Genomic DNA, 22,141 nt, shown 5'->3' with positions numbered 1-22,141 from the left:
CACGTTTAGGTATCTAGGCTCACCATATATTTTACATTCCAAATTTACTGCTAAAGGAAGGCAAGAAACATACATACAGATACATGATTATATAGTATGTATATATGATTACTAATGATACAACTATGAGGGAAAAAAAAGATGTGTCTTGGGTCACTGTTCCTGTGATAAAACCCCATGACCAAAAGCAAGTTGGGCAGGGAAGGGTGTTTTGCCTTACACTTCCACTGTTCATCACTGAGGGTACAAACTCAAAACCGGACAGGAACCTGAAGACAGGAACTGATGACAGGGACCATAAGAGAATGCTGCTTACTGCTTTGTTCTTCATGACTTGCTTTCTTATAGAACACAGGAACCGGGTTATTCCTGTGGAGTAAGTGAGCTGAGCCCTCTCACATCAACCATCAATCCAGAAAATGCACTTCAGGCTTGCCTACAGGTTAAGCTGGTGGGAGCATTTCCTCAGTTCCCTCTTTGAAAATGACTCTGTGTCAAGCTGACATAAAAGTAGTCAGCAAAGGAAGAAATATAAAACGATGCCCTTGGAGTGTAATAGGTTTTTTGTGTGTGGGGGTTTTTTTTTTGTTGTTGTTGTTGTTACTTGTTTTTGTTTTGAATATCAGGTTCCACTGCAGTCTAGATTGTCCTTGAACTCAGTGCTTAGCCCAAGACGTCCTTGAATTCACAGTGATCTTCCTGCTTAGTCTTCCAATCACTGAGACTAGAAATGTGCACCCACCAGACTTCATTATCATTTGCTTTAACACCGGCCAACATGTATGTACCATGCCTGCATATAAAAGAAGAGGGAAGGCCAGCTTCAATTGCCCTTCACTGTGGTAAAGACCCTGCAGTCAGCGCTGTTTGCCCCTGAACACAGATAAGCACATCACAGGGAAGCAAAGAAGGTTCTTGGAGGCGCAGTGGAACTCTGGTTTGCAAAGCAAGGAGGGGAGGGAGGGAGGGAAACCTTGGGAGCTTACTGGCTAGAACAACAAGATGCCCTCCATGTGCTGGGTGTGGTGGCACCTGTCTGTTATCCTAGCATTTGGGGAGAGACTAGAACATCAGAAAACCAAGACCATACTCAGCTACATACTGAGTTCAAGGCCAACAGCCTGGGTTACATAAAACCCTATCTCAGTTACCCCTCCACAATCCCCCATCCCATCTGCCCTCTCCTCCTCCCCTTTGCCTCTGTGAGGGTGCTCCCCCACCCACTCACTCCCACCCCACTGCTCCAGTATCCCCCTACACTGGGGCATCAAACCTCCACAGGACCAAGGGCCTTCCCTCCCATTGCTGACAGCCAAAGCCATTCTCTGCTACATATGTATCTGGAGCCGTGGATCCCTCCACGTACACTCCTTGGTTGGTGGTCTAGTTCCCTGGGAGCTCTGGGTGGTTTGGCCTGTGGGGTTGCAGTCCCCCTCCCTTCCTCCAGTCCTTCTGCCAGGTCCCCCACTGGGGTCCCTGAGCTCAGTCTGATGGTTGGCTCCAAGCATCCCATCTTCATTGGTCAGGTGCTGGCAGACTCTCCCAAAGAACAGCCACACCAGGTTCCTGTCAGCAAGCGCCTCTTGGCAACAGCAATAGTGTCAGCTTGGTGTCTGCAGACAGGATGGACCCCCAGGTGGGGCAGTCCCCAGATGACCCTTCCTTAAGTCTATACTCCATTTTCGTCCCTGTCTTTCCTTTGGACAGGAACATTTGAGATGGGTGGGTGGCCCCATCCCTTGATCAGGGGCCGTCCTTATCTACTGGAGGCGGCCTCTACAGGTTCTGTCTCCTCCTTCACAGTGCATTTTGGCTAAAGTCATCCCTGTTGGGTCCTTGGAGCCTCTCACTTCCCTGGCCTCTGGGACCCTCCATTAGCTATCCCCAGTTTCTCATCCCCCACTGCTACATATTTTTATTTGATTTCCTGACCCTCTGTACCTCTCTTCTGTCCCCTCCAATACCTGATCCTTCTCCCCTTTTCCCTCCCCCTCCTCTCTCCCTCCCAGGTCCCCCTCCCTCCACGTCCCTTAATCATCCTGTTCCCCCCTCTGTGCATGACTGAAGCTCCCACACCCTGGTCTTCCTTTCTCCTAAGCTCCATACTGGTCTTCCTTTCTTCTAAGCACCATATAGTCTGTGGGTTGTATCATGGTCATTCTATTCTGGAAGGGGGATATCGTTTGAGAAGTAAACGAATGGAATGATTAATTTAAAAAAAAATTAAAAGAAAAAATAATTCACTGTTCTTCTATAAAATATGACTTTAAAGTAAAAATAATTCATTTTTAGAACAGTTATGGTTTGATATGAAATTTACTCCATAAGTCATATGTTTAAGGCTCGTTCCATCATACGGTTCTATTCTGTGGTGTTCTGTACACTGAAGGATATGGCATGTAGCTGGGGAAAGCAAGCCACTGTCCTTGTGGACAGAAACTGTCTTGGCCCACTTCCTGCTCTTCCTGGGTAGCACGAGGCAAACAGTCTCATCTTTATTTTCCTGATGTGATGTCTTATGACTCCTCACTCTGAAATACAAAAACAAACCATTCCTCCCTTGGCAGGGCCGGGCGTACCTACCTTAAGAAACAAAGCAGATGAGTAGAGTTAGAGCACAGAGTTGAGACAGTGGGGAAGTGGGAGATCACTCTTTTCAAGGGCATTCCTGACTCACTTCCACCAGGCTCCTCTCTTAGGCTCCACCTCTTTCCAACAGGACCCTAATGAGGGGACTGGGCCTTTCGTATTTATGGGCCTTTGAGGGACATTAGCTTCCAACTAGTTCTGAGGGTCAGGGAAATAAAAATTGCTTACCAAAAATCAAGGCTAGAAACTTCCTTCCAGGGCTCTCTGACAACTCCAGGTCCTTTCTTCATCTCCATCCCAACCTGGACTGGCCAGATATGACCTGGGATCCTAACTGAGACACAGCATAGTGGTGTTTTGATACATCACTCGGCTTCTCGGGGTCCCTTGGGAAAGACTCCAGGAGCCCTCAGCAGCTTCTCACACCAGAGCCTTCATGCATGTGCCATGAATGCTCAGAGGAGAAGCTGACACAAACTCCCAGGCTGCAGAACCCCAGCCAGCTGTGAGCAAAGTGGAGCAGGGCCTGACCTGGGTCAGCGTTCGGCTGCCTCTTCCTCCAAGTCTCATGGGAACTTTTCTGATGGCCAACTCCACCCTAAAGGAGACAGGAGGAAACCACCTCACCCCCCACTCCCCCCCCCACACACACACAGCAACAAGTCAGACTAGGAGGACCTTCGCTGTAAGCTCTGGCCTGCCCTGATCTCTTAGAGAAGAGAGTTGGCTACTCCAACTTTCTTCCCTGTGCTAGGAAATGAGAGGGCAGGAGAGGTCAGCCTCAGGCTGAGCAGAGCGCCATTTCAGACACTCACTAAGCAAAGTAAAGTTAGAGGTGGCACCTGATTCCCGCGCTGGCCACACAACTCTATGGACAATTAGCCTGTCTTTGAAGGTTTATGAGCAGGTCTCTGTGCACAGAGCTGGGTTCCAAATACTCCAGAAACATGAGGAGAAACAGTGATAGTGCTGGCCTTGAAAATGCCTCCTGCCAATCTAGGTGAAAAATCTGAGTGCCAGTTTCTGCCCACTGAAAAGGACTCCAGGAGCCTTCTAGTTCTGAAGGTAAATGGGCCTCATCGAGCCACAGCGCATATCAAAATACCGTGTGGGAATAAGACTAAGCAGTGTGAAAAAGCAAAAATAGCATGAAACACTATGGGGAAAAAGTCAATGAATCAGAACTCAGTCGGGAACTAAAGCTTCAACTATGGACAGCTGAGCACACAAAGCAGATGCGACACTGAGACACCTGGGGAGCGCTCAGTCAGGCTGCCATGGCTTTCACCCTGGCAGGCTCTAGAACCGCCTCAGGGCATCTAGTAGGTTTCTGAGCTACAGAACATCTGTTGTAAATTGTACATCTCAGGACATTGCTCTAGAAATGGCTGAAATCCAGTCATGAGAAAACAATGACCAGACCACTTTCACCAGGGAGCTCAGCAGAGGTAAAATGGTGGCCCCTCCCAGCATGCGCTGCAGCTCCCCAAAGCTCTCTCAGCTCACCTTACCGCCTCCCATGTGAGGAATGAAAGCACCACCCCCAACAAGGGGGGCAGAACACAGCCAAAAGCCCACCTGAGTACTTCGCCATTAAGATACTTAGTCATTGGGAACATACTAGACACGGTAGGGAAGGGAAAATGGTGCCTGTCACCTCAGCAGTGAGGGACACAGAGGCAGGAAGCAGCCACAAGCTCAGCTTTGCCTAGCTGTGAGTTCCAGGCCAGCTAGAAGTACATGGACCCTGTTTTTAACCCCCAACACCCACGAAAAGAAATTACTAGGCATTACTATTTTTCCCTGTGTCTTATTTAACCTTTTTCTCTTCCCTGTAGTTCAAATATTCATGTCATTCAACTATCTTATGCCCTACATTTAATTTGGGTTCTAAGAACATTATAAAAAAAATTTTTTTTTTCGGAGCTGGGGACCAAACCCAGGGCTAGGCAAGCGCTCTACCACTGAGCTAAATCCCCAACCCCAGAACATTATAAATTAATATCTGATTAAGAACCGGGACTGTTAGAGCCTGGTGAGGTGGCTCAGTGGGTAAAGGTGCTTGTCATGCAAGCCTAGTTAATCCCCAGAATCCATGTAAAGGTGGAAAGAGAGAACCAACCACAGAGTGGTCTTCTGACCTCCAAGCATGCACTGTGGCCAGCCTGCTCACCCAGAACACATCACATGCACATCACAACTAATAAAAAAGAAAATTAAAATTAAAAAACAAGATTAGAATCAGATCAAGTTTAGCTGCTACACAATAAATTAATCAGATTCACTTTAATTTTATAAAAACACCGAGGCTATTCTGACACCTGACAGACTCTCTGGATTCTGAGGAGCACAGTGAGGAGTACAGGGAGGAGCACAGGGAGGAGCACAGGGAGGAGTACAGTGAGGAGTACAGGGAGGAGCACAGTGAGGAGCACAGTGAGGAGCACAGTGAGGAGCACAGTGAGGAGTATAGTGAGGAGCACAGGGAGGAGTACAGTGAGGAGCACAGGGAGGAGCGAAGTGAGGAGCACAGTGAGGAGCACAGGGAGGAGCACAGGGAGGAGCACAGTGAGGAGCACAGGGAGGAGCACAGTGAGGAGTACAGTGAGGAGCACAGTGAGGAGTACAGTGAGGAGTACAGTGAGGAGCACAGGGAGGAGCACAGGGAGGAGCACAGGGAGGAGCACAGGGAGGAGCACAGGGAGGAAGGTGGAGGCTGCAGACTCGCAGACCTGTCAGCCCTGAGGCCCAGCTCTAATCTTCAGGCCTGCCCCTGCACTCACTGCCTCTCTTCCTTCCTCAGGCCTTTCTTCCACAGAACTCCTGTGATGGGCAGCAGCTCTTTCCCCAGCTTCATGCCCTACAGACGTGGCCTCTTTAGTGCCCCTGGCACATCAGTGGGGCTCAGAGGGTCTCTGCATGAGAGAATGACTGCCTCTGGAGGGTGGGAGCAAATGTCAGTGCAAGCCTTGTTATGGAAGCCAAGGTCTGCCAGGCTGACAGAAGCCTGGGCTCTGCGTGGAAAAGCAGGTGCTGACAGGAAGCACCTTCATGAGTGGGTGACGGCAGTCTTCAATTTCCAGTGACCCACAAAAGGGGCGCGGGACGGGAAGAACACAAAGATGGTGTTCTGGCAGGACAGGAAGACAGTGCAGACCTCCTTGGTGTGATGGCGCTGCTGGGTGGAACCGTAGCTTATGTGTACAAGCACAAATCAGAGAGCCTGAGCAGTCTCCAATGCGCCAAGGAGAACAGCTCCTTAACTTTCTCCACAGTGTCACTGCAGTAGCTAGACTACACTTTTAATTCAAAAAATCTGAGCAAAATAAAAATAACTCTTGATGCAAAGTTCCTTACAGAATTCCCAGGAATTCAACTGTCCCAACTTCAGTTCTCATGGGAACGTCCATGTGGGTCAAACACATCTAGGCCATCATCCGGGCAGGGTGAAGGCTGGAGGAGCTGCGCCTGAGGGGCAGGTGCCGGCTAGTGGCGCTCCCGCTCAGGCCTCATGCTGAAGGGCTCCAGGCGCTCGGCCTCTGGCAGCATGCTGTTGAGCCTCTCCATGAGTGGCACCGTCTGGTCTATGCCCATCTGGATACGGCGCAGGATGGCCGACATCTCGTTCACCTTCTGGATCTGTTCAGCGTATTTGGCGTATCTTTTCTGGCGCTCCTGCATGAAGCAAAAGAGGGTTTCCACGGACAGATCCATCTGCAGGAAGTAAGCAGAGGCAAAGGCATTAGGCTCTGCTTCCCACGTCCTCCAGGGCAGAGGCCCTCTGTGTCTCAGACATTTGCATTACCATTCATGACAGTAGCACCATTCCTGTTATGAAGTAGCAATGAGACAGTTTTATGGTGGGGTCACCGCAATGTAGTAAAGGGTCCCAGCATTAGGAAGGCTGAGAACCACTGGGAGGGCTAGCTGTCCTGCCAGAAGTCAGAGGAAGGTGACTAGTGTCAGAGGCGGTGGCCATCCTGAGGGCTCCTGAGACCTACTCTGGGATACTTGGGAGTGAGTGTGTGCTACTCATTCCCTGCTAAGACTCGAGCTTTCTATGACAGAATCTTGGCACCGTGTCCCTATCCCTGACACTGTGTTTATGTTTGGCTCTGTTGAAGTGAACAGACCCTTGCTGCCATGTCACCACCTACAGTGTCCAGTCCCAGACTATGCTGTCCAGGCTTAGCCTAGAGCTAACCGGCACTGTCCCCAGTCTGAGTGTGCAATGGGCCTTACCACACAGCTCACGCTTCACACATCATGAGAAAATACCCACACCGTTCTTAGACGTCTCTGTCATCAAAGGACACACAGAATTACACAGATATCTAACCCAGGACTCATGCTACAGTCCTCTCACATCTCTTCAGTCTTCGTCCCTCCTCCTCCATGAATGATTTTGGTGAAGTTGTGATCGGTCAGGAGATACTATAGGAAGGCACAGCTCCCATGCCAGAGCCCAACATGCCAATGGCACCTGCAGCCCACAAGGGAGACTAGAGCATCATGTCAAACGCTGCACAACGCCTGGAATGCCCTTCGCTCCGCTGTGCGCATCTGTCACTGGTAAAGGCGAAGGAAGGCACTTCCTGTGTTTTGCACTGCACCCCTCTGCAAGGAGCCTACATCCCCCATGCACCTTTCCATACACACACACTTTTGAGACTCTCATTCTGCCCCAATCTTCTAAATGCCACTAGAGCTGCTGTGCGTCTCCCGTGTCCCTCCTCCCCAGCCTCTCCCTTCCTGCTGCACACTGGAGCCCAGGGTGTCTTACCAGGGAGAGCCTCTGAAAACATTTTGACAAAAACAAGAGATCAAAGCCAGGGCAAGGAAAGCCAATCCTACTTTTATGCAGTGAAAATGGAGGTGGAGGAGTGGAGGAGGAGGATGGATGGACAGACAGCATTAGTATTTCTTCAGCTGGTCTTCAAAGCTCAGAGGTAAAGAGGACCTGGGAGCAGGGTCAGAACAAAACCACAGTCCCCTGAGTTGGGACTCAGTGAGGAAGTGATGTCTTCAGAGGGGCTGCACTACGCAGCCCAGGGCCTGCCCAGATGCCCCCAAACCAAGTCCCTTGGGAGAGGCAGTAGTATTGGGAAGATAGAGCCAGCACCGCTCACTCAACTGCTCAGACTCCAGAATCTTCTCCAGTTACCTACCTGCAGGGAGATCTCCTGCTCTCCACCCTTGCCTCAACCATGGGGGACAGACAGACACATGAAGTCAGACATAGGCCCTTACCTGAACTGACCTCAAAGGCTCCCGTGAGCCACGGCTAAGGAGCTCGGCAATCAACTCACCGACCCTGACCTGCAGCTCAGTGGTTTTCCAACCATCTTGTGGAGTTTGTTCAGAGGCACACGCTGCCCTGTGTGCCCCGTGTCCAGCTGGGCACGTAGATTCTGCCTATGCAGTGCGGCTGTTGGGGTGGACAGTGTACACGCCACTCCACGGACATGCCATGTGCCATGCTGGCCCCCACAGAGACACTCCAAAGCCACACCACTCACTGCGCACATTAGCGCGACTTTCCACTGTCCGCCTACATGACTTCACTGTTCCAGGAAACACAGGCAGACCCAGAAAGAGAAAGATGCAAGGAACTGCAACTTCCCCAAGACGTCCCGACTATCTAAACAAACAATTTGATTTTCCAATAAACAGTGAACTACTGTTTATTCTCCACAACTTGATTTTAAAACCCTTGCCCTGATGTGTCCTGTGCCTGTGTTCTAGTCTGTTACGGTGGATGTGTCAGTCAGGGCAGCCTCTGGGGAACTTTCCAGCCAACTGGTAGTGAGCTGTTCATCATCGCTCAGTCCCTTCCTCTTCTGCTGCAGCTCAGGGAGAGCACATAAGTCACGCCCACAGGCTGGCAAGGAGATCAACGACAAGAAGTCCCAGGGAAGAGCAGTGCCTGCCCGGGAGAGAAGCAATCTCTCATTTTCTGTGAGTCTCTGCAATGTCAGGGTTTCTGCAATACCAGCACAGTAAAAAGGTGACACTGGGGGCTGGGGATTTAGCTCAGTGGTAGAGCGCTTACCTAGGAAGCGCAAGGCCCTGGGTTCGGTCCCCAGCTCCGGGGGGGGGGGGGGGGGGGAGGTGACACTGGTGTCCTCAAGAGCTCAGTTAACCCTCACGTCAAACCTCGTCCTCCACTCCACCTACTGTCTCTGGTAGCAGGAAGTTTCGAAGGACCTCCATACACACACCATGGTATATGTGTACCCTACATATACATAAAATAGGAAAGAAAAAGGTAATTACATACAAAAATATTCACAACACATATATTTAATAGATTTATATCCAGAAAACCAATTTGTATTGGCAGTTGATGTTGAAAATTCATCAGGTCCCATCAGGACAGCAGGGTCGTCTGCATAGACACATGAGAGCGCTCCTGTGACCTGGATAAGCCACAGCGAAGCCCGGGCAGAGCAGCCCTGGAGGAGGGGACAGAGCTAGAGGTGCCACACTTGACTCCAGGATGAACTATGAAGCTGCAGACGTCAAAACGGACACATCAGCCAACGGACAAAATGGAGCCCAGAAATCAGCCATGTGTTTACAGCACCAAGAACACACATTAAAATAGGGTTGTCAGCCTAGATGTTCTTCAAGGGATGACTGGTACAGTGCCGGACAGACAGACACACCAAGGAGTCTGTTTGGCTGTGAGAATGAATAAAAGAATGGACCCGGGTCATCTTCAAGGAGACAGAACTGGACACTGTCATCTTGGGCAAAACAAGCCAGGCCCAAATCACATGTTTAGTCACATACGTAGCATCTACATGCCTTTCTTTGTCTTATCACTATTAACACTTCACAGTGCGGTTACCAAACTGAAACATGGCATTTGGGGTAACCTAAATCTGAGTTCCCAGACCACAGTCGTGAATATTTGGCTTCAGAATAAACTCTTCTCTGAGGTGAGGGCATTGTTTTTACATGATCATAAAATAAATCTCTAAGGACTGTGACTGTGTTCTTTGTCGTGAACTTCCGACCCGTGAGATCTTACAGCCCACCTCCCTCCCAAGTTTCCTGACAGAACCATCTCACACCACCAAAGGAACCCATAAGCAGTTACCACAAGTCCTTCCTGTTCTTTATCTGTTACCAGTTTATAGTACACCAAGGACGGGCCCCACACCCCACGCTGAACCCATGCTCCGGCTCTGGCCCCAAGTCTCTTTAGTCACCATTTTCAGCTGTGAATCTAAGCCACTCCTATAAACAATGGTCAGACCCAACATGATAACATTAAAACTGTGTGAGTACACACAAGTGCACGGTTTTAGAAGCATTTTAGCAGTGCCAGGGATAAATCCCAGGGCCTCATACATGCTAGGCAAGCCTGAGCCATTTCCCTGACCCTTTGTAAGAAAGACAGTTTGAAAAGACGCTGAGCACAGGCACGCACCTTTAATCCCACACTGGAGAGGCAGAGGCATGCAGGTGTCTGAGTTCAAAGCCAGCCAGTGACATAGTGACACCCCAAAACAAAAACAGACTTCCTTTTTTTTTACAATACTTAAATAAAAAGGAAATATGAGCTGGATATAGTATTATACATCTATAGTCTAGCAGCAAAAAGAAAGGAAGACTGGCCACGCTTAGGAGACTGAGGTCAGCCTGTGTATCATAGCAAGACCTTATCACAAAACAAAATGAGACAAAACTAAAAAAAAAAAAAAAAAAAAAAACCCACTCATGGACTTAATTAATTTCATTTCAATAAAAAGAAATTTAACAATTAAAAAAGAAAATATGTAAAAATTGATTCTTCTCATCATTTAAAAGTAATGTTTTAAAAAGTAACGTTCTTCTTTTAATGTGATGTCTATGTTAACTTAAGCCTCAAGATCAACTTTGATTTGGTCTCGATAGATAGTCACCTTTCTCTGCACATAATTCCTGCTTCCCAAGGAGACGACATTAGGGATGTGGCATTCGGGAGCAATAGGCCCAGGGGGTACAAGGCGGCTGACAAATGGCTGCCGTTGTCTTCCTAGTTCCACGTCCATCCCAGCTCTGTCCCCTCTCTGGACAGACAATGCAACAGCATCTCTCTTCCTCAAGAGCTAAGTGGGGAAACGCCAATCACTCAATGACCTGTGGGGTCAGCAACAGTCTACTGGGACCTGGCCATGACTGGATTTATCTATTTGGTGATGGGCAGACTCACCACAAAACAGCTTTTACCTCAGAGTTTGTTCTGGAGCCAAATATAAGTGACAATGTCCTAAGAATGGATTCAGGTTATGCCAAATGCCACGCTCTACTTGTAATCATCTAATAAAGTTATGGAGTTTTTATAGTTAACGGCAACAGAAAGTTCTAAGTCAAGACACTTCTTAAATACATTGGTGGAAACGTCAGAGAGGTGAGGAAACTTCTGCCATAAGTCTTAGATGGTCTCTGACTGACATTCTTAGCATCCATTCTATCTCATAGAAGATAGTGGTCTGTCAAGATATTGCCACAAAGTAACAGAAATTCGAAGTCATAGATTTAAATCCTGCAATTTGTATGGCTTCCAGAAATCAGTCTTAGCGTCTACTTTCTAAAATGAGGAATGAAGCACCTGTCTCATATCTCAAGTAGTGATATTAAGATTATAAATGAGGGAGGGAGAGAGAGCTCAGTGGCTAAGAGTATGTTGATCTTCCAGAAGACCTGAGTTTGATTCCCAGCACTGATGTCAGGCTTACAACCACCTTTAACTCCAGCCCAAGATGATCCAATGCCCCTGGCCTCAGAGGGCACCCATGCTCACGTGTACATGCCACTCACAGGTATACACACACATACATAATGAAACCTTTGAAAAGATGCAAATGAGGTGATATATGCAAATGTGACTTGTACACATAATTATAAACTACAAGATCATAGTATTCCAAATCTCACTGAATGGAGATTTGTTCTTCATAACACTCAAAATTAAATTCCCAAATTATATGGCTACATTCAAAGAAAATTGCTTTCAGTTTTCAACACATCTGGTTAACGCTGCAGTTAGCAAAGCTACAGGAGTAGCACTAGTGTAGTGTGCTAGTCTAGAGTGTGGTACAGCCTACTCTCCCCTAAGAAGACAGAGCCAGTCACAAACCCACAAGGAGATGTCAATGTCTCTAGTCATTTGGGAAAGGAACATCAAGCCATAACAGCAGGTGCCGGCAATGGTGTGGAGAATGCAGTAATAAATAGCACTTCAGTGACCCATTTGACAATTTCTCAAAAAGTTAAGCAGAGGGTTATCACTGGCCAGCAGTTTAACATCCAGGAAAATACATGAGGAGACCAAAATGTGTACAACCTTATACATCAGTGTTCACAGCACCGTTCTTCATAGTAGACAGACCCAGGAATGACCCAAATGTCCATCAGTGTAGAAGGGGTGCAAATGTGGTATACTCATAGGCCAGAATACCCTTTGGCCACCAAGTCCAATGAAATGCTGACAGAAAGTATGGCTGGCCTGGATAAACCTCAGATGTGTTATACTAAGTGAAGGAAACATGACACAAATCATAGGATTACAAATCATAGGATTACTTTCATAAGTAAAGCTCCACATGGGCAATGTATAAAGACAGACAGTAGACCTGAGCCTACCATGGTAGGGAGTGAGAGTGGGGAGTGACACTATGTACACAAGTGTTCTAGAATTGGTTGTGTTAGTTACACAATCCTTGACCTACAGTAGAGAGCACCGAACTGTATCCTATAAAATGGGTAAGCTAGGAGACTTAGGTCTCAGACTTAATAGACAAACCCAATACCTGAGCTTCCTCCCACACCTGTAATAGCACTGAGCACAGGCTGTTCTTAATCTGACCTGTCCTGGCACTGGACCCCAGGTTGCCACTTGCAGAGGATTAGAGTTCAGAATGATGAAACCCATTGGCCATCCTGAACTAAATACTGTCCAGTGACCCTCAAATAAACCACTCTGGCCAAGTAAAACATGACAAACCAAGGAAGATGGGAGGGAGCACAGGCCACAGAGCAACTATCTAAGAGAGAAGCTGGATGCTCAGTCCCATGCTTTACTGTGACAATACCAAGGGACAATGAAGGGCACAAAGCATCTCTCTCTCAGGGCCCCTTCTTTCTTGTTCTGAAATTGGCTGGTACCAGCCGCATTCTTCTTTTGTTTTTTAATAAGAAACAAGTGTTCTTAAGGAGGACACTGAGATGTACATGTACACAGTGAAAGGACATAAGGAGGACACTGATGTACATGTACGCAGTGAAAGGACATAAGGAGGACACTGATGTACATGTACGCAGTGAAAGGACATAAGGAGGACACTGAGATGTGTGTGTACACAGTGAAAAGACATAAGGAGGACACTGAGATGTGCGTGTACACAGTGAAAGGACATAAGGAGGACACTGATGTGCGTGTACACAGTGAAAGGGTGTTTGCACAGGCTATCTCTCTTATGCTCCTGACTGGAGGCACCTTCACATGGTCTCCATCCTACACCCTGGTGATTAGGTTTCCTTATGGCAGCGTCTCCCGTTAGCTGTCTCCACTTCAGAGAACAGGTGGCCCTGCTGTCATGCATGCCAGCTCATTCTGGCCACCACCACTCTTTATTATTCCTGCCACACTGCCACTTTTTCATGTCTAATGGGATTCAGACCACCAAAAGGCTGGAGTAGGCCACACTGAACCCAGATCTTTTTGGGGTCAGTAGGTGTTCTCTGGCCTTCTGGTTCACCTTGAGATCGCCCCTTCCATTCCCACAGAAGACTTGGCGTTCTCTTTTCTGGATGAGTCTCTTGCACAGGGACAGTGGGTGGAGGTTCTTGTCAATTGTATCACAGGCTGAAGGGCGTGTGTTACCACGTATGGATATTCTGGTGACCTTGTTTCCCCAAGGAAAGTTCTGAGACCATCGTTCTAAAGAGGCTACAACAATAGCTTTCAGAACAAGCTGCATCCACTCATTCTCACAAACAAGACTTTTACTCTGGAAATTAGAGAACAAAATCCACTCCAGCAAATCACAGTTGATTTACAGAAAACAAAAATACAGTGTTGGGACTGGATCTTTTGGTAATCCACAGAGTGACTTGGAAGGTAGAGCCTCATATACAATATTCTCTGATTAACTCATTATATTAATAGATGTGACAAGACGACTTGCAAGTTACAGCTGTGTCCCCTGAGTATCCACTAAACGGCAGACACTGCTGTACACTTTATACGCCTTACCTTTATGTCCCAGGACAATCCTCAAGGGAGCTACCACTTTCCTGCTAAAGATGGAAACTGGGATCTGAAGACTGAATGTGCCCAAGATTACCAGCCAGTTCCAGCAAAGCAGACCCGCAGATTCATCCGCTGAACTTTTGCTACGAGCAAGTGTGATGCCTTTTCAAAACACATAATGAATGAATCAAAACACCAATTTTTAGTGCTTTCAAGCAAGAAAACACTTGATTTCTAACATAAATACTCGCATTTACTTTTTCAAAAACAAAAGTAATACATTACCAGATCTAACATGGATACTCACAAAGCAAATCTGAGCGGACACTGCAGGGGCTAGTGTCTCTTCACACACTGCACACTCTGACAGGCACCACCTTACCTCACAGGGAGCTCATGACAAAGCAGGGAAAACTGAGAGCCCTGGGGGCTGTCCTCTTATAGAGGAAGCCTGCTCCAGAGTAGTCGGTACCTCACCTCAAGTCACACAGCTGACACGGAGAGCCGACACCCAACTCCAGACCTCCTGCCCTCAAGAGCTACCACAGCACTGTCCAAGTTAAGTACACAGTTAAGCCTGTTGGCCACATTTTCTTTTCCATAATTTGTTCTGCCTTGCCACAAAATATAATTGTATGAGATCTAAAATTAAGTTTCTCAGGACAAAATTTCTAGTTATAAGGGAAACAAAAATCTATTGTTAAAGTCAAAACTCAAAGGCCTCAACAAATGCACGTCTGTGTGTGTTGGGAAGAGGAAGGCGCTCAGGTGAGCCAGGCTGTAGTTAGAAAGCTGCCGGCTGAGCAGGGCTCTAGCCACTTCCTTCTGCATTACGTAAACCTCCTTGGGCTCCCTATTGCCCTGCCACTTCCTGTTGCGCAAGGACAAACAATGGGCAGACTGTCGCCAATGTTTCCATTAATTACACCACAGGCTGAGTGGCATTGATTACCGCATACTGGACATTTTGAAATGACCCCATTTCCTTTGTTCAAATACTCTACCCAAGCGTGTCAGTAAAGGAACACACTTTACTCATGTCTGAGAAAATGAGAGATGCCAGCAGCTGGGGATCTGAATGACGTCATCACGCTGTTCCAAGTATTATTTTATGGCTTGCCCAGCTTCTCGTTATGCTGGCTTCCCTTCTAAGCTATGTCTAACTAAGAAGGAAATCTTAAAACTTAAGTCAGTCTCCTAAACAAAACCTGTTCAATTCAGCAGATCATGCCCCTCACACCTGGACTGGAAAAGGCTACCAACAGCAGCAAATAAGAGAAAGAAAGAGCTGTCAGGCTGTGTGGGAGCAAGGCAGGAGGCTAGACCGGAACTACGGGCTCAGTTGAAGTCAGAGCCTCACACTCACTATAATTCTCAGCTCCAGGCCTAAGTCTGAGTGAGACCCTGGGGATGGAAGGCTAATACTAAATCTGGGCCCCAAAAGTCAAAGAAGAAATTGAGGGAGACAGTCAGACAGATGAAGACCTCCAAACATACAGAGCTATCATTTTAGGACTCCTTGTTTCAATGTCCAAGATGAAAGGAAAGTAAGTCTGTTCGAGTTAAGTTACATTCTGGTATTTTTACGCTGGCAACCTGGATCAGCTAAGTGCTCTGTGATCCCTCTAAGTATGACCTGCCCCTGTGACCCAGAGAATGACTGCAGATGTGGTTGAGATAAACTCCTCACCAAACTCCTCTACCACTGGCCTGCAGAATGAACTGAGTTTTCAATCTGAGATGGTGACAGCAGACTAAGGATTTGGTAAGAACACCCCTGCCATCAACCAGGAGCTACTACATATGAGCTGCACACGAGACTGGATGCTGAGTCCAGAGGCCCACACCATTTCCTACTCACCATAGGTGTAACTATGCACATTCAGTGCATAAATTGATCCAGAAAACATTTTCCAGATTCTAAGGGAGAAACAACCCTTTCCTTCTGAAAAGGGGCATGAGGATGGTTAGGCTGGTGTCTGAGGGAGGACGAGTGCTGCAGGACGTAGATTAGTCTAGCAGGGCGGGTAGAACAGAAGGCACAGTGTAGGAGATGAGACCAGCCAACAGCCTAAATTCGGCCGATTGTGGAGACTTCAATGATGACCATTACACATCATACGGAAGGCAGGCGAGTGTCTGACTACAGAGAGTCAAAGTCTCAGAGAAAGCAAAGGGAAATAAATGCTGAGGTACTCTGGGTACAGGAAGGAGCCATCATGGAGGACATGTTCCGACTCTGACAGAGTACTGCTCTGCACTCCCTCTCTGTGTTTGAGATAAAGACGTTTTATTCCAGAAATGACATTTGTTTTCAGAGCTCCTTAGGGTCCTCTTGTCTGAGCTGCAGTCTGACTGTTACCATACCCTTCCACATCAGCAATTCCCAGCAATTTAGTCCGCCCTCAGACAAGAAAGACGCTCTCCTGACCAGCGTGCAAAGCGGGAGCTGTGGAATCCCACCAAGATGTCAGCCAAGTTTTGGGTCTGTCCCTCGGAGACGGTTCAGGGATCGCAGAGGCCTGGGAGAAGCAGGAAATGCTTTTATAAGGAGTAGTATAGGTCTTCAAGTGTCTTCCCAGCAACAGAGGAGACTTCTGAATGAGCAGGTGGCTGTGACAGTAAAGAGTAGTGAGGAGTAAATTCGTGGGCACTGGCTGGCACTGCCAACGAACCCGGTCACTGTCATGTAAAGAGACTTGCAGGTCTGCTGCTCGGTCCTAGCTAGGAGGTCTTAAGAGCTACTGTCCGGGAAGGCCACCCAGGCCAGTTGGAGATGGCTTCTACATCTCCTTGCTTAGTGTCGGCTCCTCCCCCGGAGTAGAAGGTCTAGGAAGGGTTTTCCGGTTTGTCAGTCCTAGTTCCTTGACACCTGCACAGAGCCCTGGCACAGAGCTAGTTCTCCCACCCGGGGTGAGATAAAGGTGCATGGGCGCAGAGCTCTGAGCACTTCTTAGTGTCTGTCCACTTTGACTCTCATTGCTGTGCTACAACACTGACAGAAACCAACCTGGGGAGCAAAAGGTCTAACTGGCATTCCCATGTCCCAGCCCATCACTGAGTGTTAGGAACTCAAGCAGGGCAGGACCTGCAGGCAGGAACTGAAGCAGAAACCATCAAGAGTGCTAATTACACCCTTGCTCTCAATGGCTTGGTCAGCCTTTCTAGAACATCCCAACCACCTCACAGGGGTGGTACCACCCAAAGCGGGCTGGGCCCTTCCACATGGATCATTAATCAAGAAAATGCTCCAAAGATCTGCCCAAAGGCCAGTCTGACAGAGGCAAATCCCCAACTGAGATTCCTGCTTTCCAAGTGACTCTAGTTGGTGTCAAGTTGACAAAAACTAACCAGCAAATTTGGTGAGAAAAAAAAAAATCTGTGTTTAAGATGAAGAGTTTAGGGGTTGGGGATTCAGCTCAGTGGTAGAGCGCTTGCCTAGCATGTGCAAGGCCCTGGGTTCGGTCCCCAGCTCTGGGGGAAAAAAATCTGTGTTTAAGATGAAGAGTTTATAAAATAAAAGAATAAAGAAAGAAGAAGTGAAGACAGGTCGAGGAAGTATTACTAACAATCCACCCCTAATGTGCATGTAATTGATTAGTTAATGGGCTGCCATGTGTCCTTCTGACCTTTTGGAGTATAAAACGCAGCTGAAGTCGTGTAACGTTCCACGTGTTGGTTTTGTTCAGTGGTCTTGGCCTTCTTAAAGTGCTCTTTAAGGACACAGTTTCACACATAACTCCCGTGCTCACCCACAGTAGGCCTTAAACTCTGTAGTTTGCTGTGTGACTGACCCAGAGTCTCCAGCTTTGCAACACACGTACTGAGAAGTACAAGTCCTGAGAGGACACAGATGCTCCAACCATGGCCCACGTTTAGTATAACCTTGAGCACACACCCATTCCCAGCTCCTGTGGATGCAGTCATGCAGTTGAGTTCATCCAGAGTTGTCTGAAGCTGGCAGGTTCAGCCTGTAAGACACTCCTACTGATCTTTGCCGTTCGTGGTGTCTGCCAGGTAGATGCTAGGAAGACCCCAGAGCCACAAGGTGTGAGGAACCTGGAGATCTGAGCTGAGAAGAGACCCATCTGCTAACAAAGAGTTACCTTGAACATGAGTACAAGCCCTACTTCCACAACATCTGAAACGTTACACACGCCAAGTGCATTTACGGCTGCAGCACGGTCTACCCATTCCAATAACTCTCAAAAGAGTTATTTTTCCCTGACAGAATGAGACAGCTTATCAATTTGTAGGATGAAGTAACTGAAGACTCTAGGAAGCTGTTCAGTTAACGAGCTCTCGTTGTTTACCACAGGCTGGGCATTATGTTAGACTTTTCTGCAGTGAGCCAGCTTTCTATTACCATAAAAAACAAACCCTGATATAACCGGCTTAGACGTTTACACTAATCTTTAAATTTGCACCACTGTAAATTGTAAGTCAGACAGGGAGCATGGGCCTTTTTGAAACAGCTTGTTTCTTGCAGCAGGCTGGCATATAGGAGTTTGAGGAAGAGGGAAACTCTGTGTCCAAGAAGCTACAGGCTAACACTACGCAGGATGGGGTTTCTTTGAAGGATTTGGCCACTATAAATAACTTGGAGATCTCCTTCCTGGGTGGCTCCACCACCTCCCAACAGTGTGACCCAGGGGACCAAACCTTTAATACATGAACATTTGGATGACATACAAGATCAAAACTATCATAGGGCCAGTGTCCAAATCTGCTAATGTTCTTTATTACTTTCCACGAAGAGATGCGGGACAGCAAGATCTTCTCTAAGCCCTATTCCCACGTCCACAGACTAAGGGTCCTTACTACTTCCCACCCACTAGCTTTTAGACAACAGGTATTTTCTGGGGCTCCTTACGGGAGGCGGCCACCCTTGAAAGCCTCTAACGCTGCCCAGTCTGTAGAGGGAGAAGACAGGGGTTTTAGAGCCTGGCACGTGTGGCAGCAGCAAGAGAGCGGACAGAGCCAGCTGTCCAGGGACACATCTAGGGCAGGCATGCTGTGGGTAAGTACGGCTCTTCACACATGCTTGAAAGTCAGTGTCTGAATATGAAGAGAGTTAAATCTCAGAGCAGGGAGAGCCAAATAACCAGGCTGTGCTCATGTCTGGCCAAAAAACACAACCCTAAATTTCCAACAGTCAAGTAATAAATTTGACTGGGCCCTCCTCCAGGGTTTCTGTGTGTTGGCAAGGCAGGGATGGTGGAAAGGAGCAGGGCCAAGGCCCAAGGAAGCACTGCACAGCATGTGTTACGGCCAGGACCACAGTGAGCCCCGTCTCCCATCTACATGTCCTGCCACTCAAGGGACTTGCTGTGTTTCTTACTGCAAAGAAAGGCTGCCCTGAGGAGAAAGAGGACCGGATTATAATTACATTGTGTGCTCTCAATCTGAAATTTATATCAGAGTAATGTGTAAGATAGAAAAAGAAAAGTCAGGCTTTTCTGGAAATGCTTTGTCTCAGTATTTCAGCAAAAAAGCAGCCAGCTATCTCAATGCTTTGCCAAAACCGTTGGTTTTAAAATAAAGCATTCACAACTCATTTTATAATCTCAGGTCAAGGAAGCAGAAATTGATGCCAGAATTGTGCTCAAAGCAAGGACAGGAGTCAGCCCGTGTTATTAAAGGAGGTTCAGTGTACAGTGGCAGATAGAGCGTTGGACAGCAAGGACAGGAGTCAGCCCGTGTTATTAAAGGAGGTTCAGTGTACAGTGGCAGATAGAGCGTTGGACAGCAAGGACAGGAGTCAGCCCGTGTTATTTAAAGGAGGTTCAGTGTACAGTGGCAGACAGAGCGTTGCCAGGCCAGTGGTTCATGCTGGTCAGACTTGGTGAACTGAAGGCACTAAAGCCATCTTAGGGTTCCACACTGTGGGAACCACTCTTACCCTCCGTCAATCGCTGTAACACAGTACAGTAGTCAGCTCACACACTTGGCGAATGGGTCCATCCAGCTCTATATTACAAAAGGAAATCCCTGAGGGCTCCCATGCCCCCAACCCCTATCCTGCGTGCAGACTCAGAAATGGCAGCCCCCCACATTTCTTCACACTTCAGTTGAGTGCCTACTATGTGAAAAAAGAGTAATTAAAAGTGAAACGAAGGGTTCCAGACAAGGAGACCATAGCAAGGGCTTTCCTTATATGAAGTATTCGTACTCAAAGTACTTTGGAGGGCTTTTGGTGTTTGCTTTGGATTTTTGGGATATTTGCATAGACTTTACCATTTGCATACCCTTGATCCAGCCATCTGAAATTGTAAATTTCCCCAAATCTGATACTGTTTGCTTCTCGGGTCAATGCTCAAAAATTTCCATATTTTAGAGCATCTTAGATTTTGATAACTTGATTGGAGTGTTCACCTCATAGGGTGGGGGTCGGGAGGGAGGAGACAGAGACAGAGGGAGAGACAGAGGGAGAGGGGGAGAGAGGGGGAGGAGGAGGGAGGGAGGGAGGGAGGGAGGGAGGGAGGGAGAGAGAGAGAATAGTAGCAATCAGAAGACCCATCAGTCAAGTCAGTAAGAAACTTGCCCTGCAAACATGAAGCCCTGCTGTCTTTGACCCCAAACCCACATTCTGAAAGAGAGCCGGGTCTGGTGATGTATTCTTGTAATGGCAGCAGTAGAGAGATCCCTGGGGTTTGCTGGGCCAACCAGCCTAGCCTAATCAGTGAGTTCCAGACCCTGTATCAAGCAAGGTAACAGGCCTCTAGTAATGACACCTAAGGTGGACTTTTGGCTTTTACACCCATGTTCACATGCACACATACATGTGCATCTGCACGCATACACACACAATTTCTCTTTCAATATCATTTTAGTCATTAAGTACTAGAAAAGCCTTAGGCAAATCCCAAGTAAACGTTAAGGACTGGGGTTTCTTGATCTGTGCAGTGAATTAAGACTCTTTAGGATCTGTTTCCAATCTTATGTGACCATGTGTCTTTCTGAGCAGGGACTGCAATTCTTTCCACCAAAACTCCTGGTGCTTCTCAGCATCCTATGCTATATGGCATATACTAATGCTGATACACCTAAGAGCTAAACAGAGGCATTGCTAGAGGCAGACCAGGGTTTACTCAGAAGATCTTTAAGCAAGGATACAATAGTAGACTAAGAGCGAGAACACATGCCTAGTACCTTCATCTTGGGTTAGAAGCTATGAACTTGTGTCCAGGGACAGCAGCTAAAGTGAAGTACAAATGTGACCAAATCATGGCCGAGATCAGTATGACAGGAGAAGCCCCACTGTCTCTGCTGTGTCTTCTGTCACTTGCCTCCTCCCTATCCCTTGTGTTGCTAAAATTCCTTCCCTGGGTGAGACAGAAACAAAGTCAACAGCATCTACCCCTGCTCCTAGAGTCCTAAGGACAAACTAGATAAGATTCCATCAAAGTTCGCCTCAGGGGACCAGTGAGGTCATTACACTTACTTACATAGCACAGGTGAGGAGTTATGAGCAGATCATAGACGACCTTAAAGCAGCCACACTGCAAGGTCTGCTCTCAGCATGGACAGTATCTTTCCCATAGCTACATAGATGGAACCCCTTCTCCTGATTCCCTCCCACCTTGTCCTCTAGTCCCACCCAGAAGACCATGTGCAACTGATGCAGAATTGTGTGCAATTGGTTGGGAGCAGTGGCTGGATACTCAGGTGAGGATCCCAGACCCTCCCTACCCCCTCCTCTTATGAGGGAAGGGAGATAAAGTCAGTAGGCACAGCTGTGATAATCTTTTGCAAGCAGGCCCAGCAGAATGCCCAAAGATGTGGCAGTTTTGGCCAGAAGGAATAGTCTGGTTCAACCCCCTATCTCCAGAGAAAAACACACTGGTTGGCAAACAATCTCCTTATAACTGGCCTTTCAGTACACCTGAATTTCAACGACAGATGTAGCCTAAAGTGTAAAGTGTCTGTCTGTCACTTTCAATCATTAACAGAAATAAGAAGATACCCAAAAAACCACCAAAAGTGATCAGAAGTGACTATTTACGTCCCTGCTTAGAAACTAGGGACTGCTATTTTATCACCATCTATTTCCAGATCTCCAGAAAAGCCAAGCTTCCTAGGGAGCAAACCAGTTTGCTATTCATACGCATTACTAGAGTCAGACCAAACAGATAGATTAACTACAAAATTTCCAAAAGTCACATACTTTTGGTATGAAAGAAATCACTCAGGGTTTGTGGGAAACCACAGTTCACAGAAAATATCTGCCTTGCCTCTCTTCAGGTTTTATCACATAGGTTGTTGAAGGCAGGGTTCTAAATGGGCCAGGACTTGGCCTGCTACTAG

General features: G+C 47.5%; 1 protein-coding gene across 24 annotated transcripts in view; it reads right to left on the bottom strand.

Moving 5' to 3' along the window:
- Positions 1–2,297: 2,297 nt before the first annotated feature.
- The window catches only part of Borcs5 (BLOC-1 related complex subunit 5), an 84,986-nt gene continuing 65,142 nt past the window's right edge, over positions 2,298–22,141 (bottom strand). For 4 of the 24 annotated variants that reach the window (XR_015685697.1, XR_015685699.1, XR_015685698.1 and 1 more), the window contains 2 exons: positions 15,696–16,356; positions 4,857–6,303 (listed from right to left, as the gene is read on the bottom strand). Coding sequence is in view for 4 of the 24 variants with exons in the window: in XM_087658281.1 (XP_087514407.1) it covers positions 6,076–6,303 (228 nt within the window). In the remaining 20 variants the exon portion in view is untranslated. Of the gene's footprint in view, positions 3,188–4,711; positions 4,790–4,856; positions 6,304–15,695; positions 16,357–22,141 lie in introns of those variants that run through there. The other 20 variants (XM_087658281.1, XM_087658283.1, XM_087658282.1 and 17 more) reach the window with 16 other exon arrangements.

Source organism: Rattus norvegicus, chromosome 4 (genome assembly GCF_021556685.1).
Source record: "Rattus norvegicus strain SHRSP/BbbUtx chromosome 4, alternate assembly SHRSP_T2T, whole genome shotgun sequence".
Lineage (NCBI taxonomy): Eukaryota > Metazoa > Chordata > Mammalia > Rodentia > Muridae > Rattus > Rattus norvegicus.
This window is presented reverse-complemented; position numbering and strand designations above follow the sequence as displayed.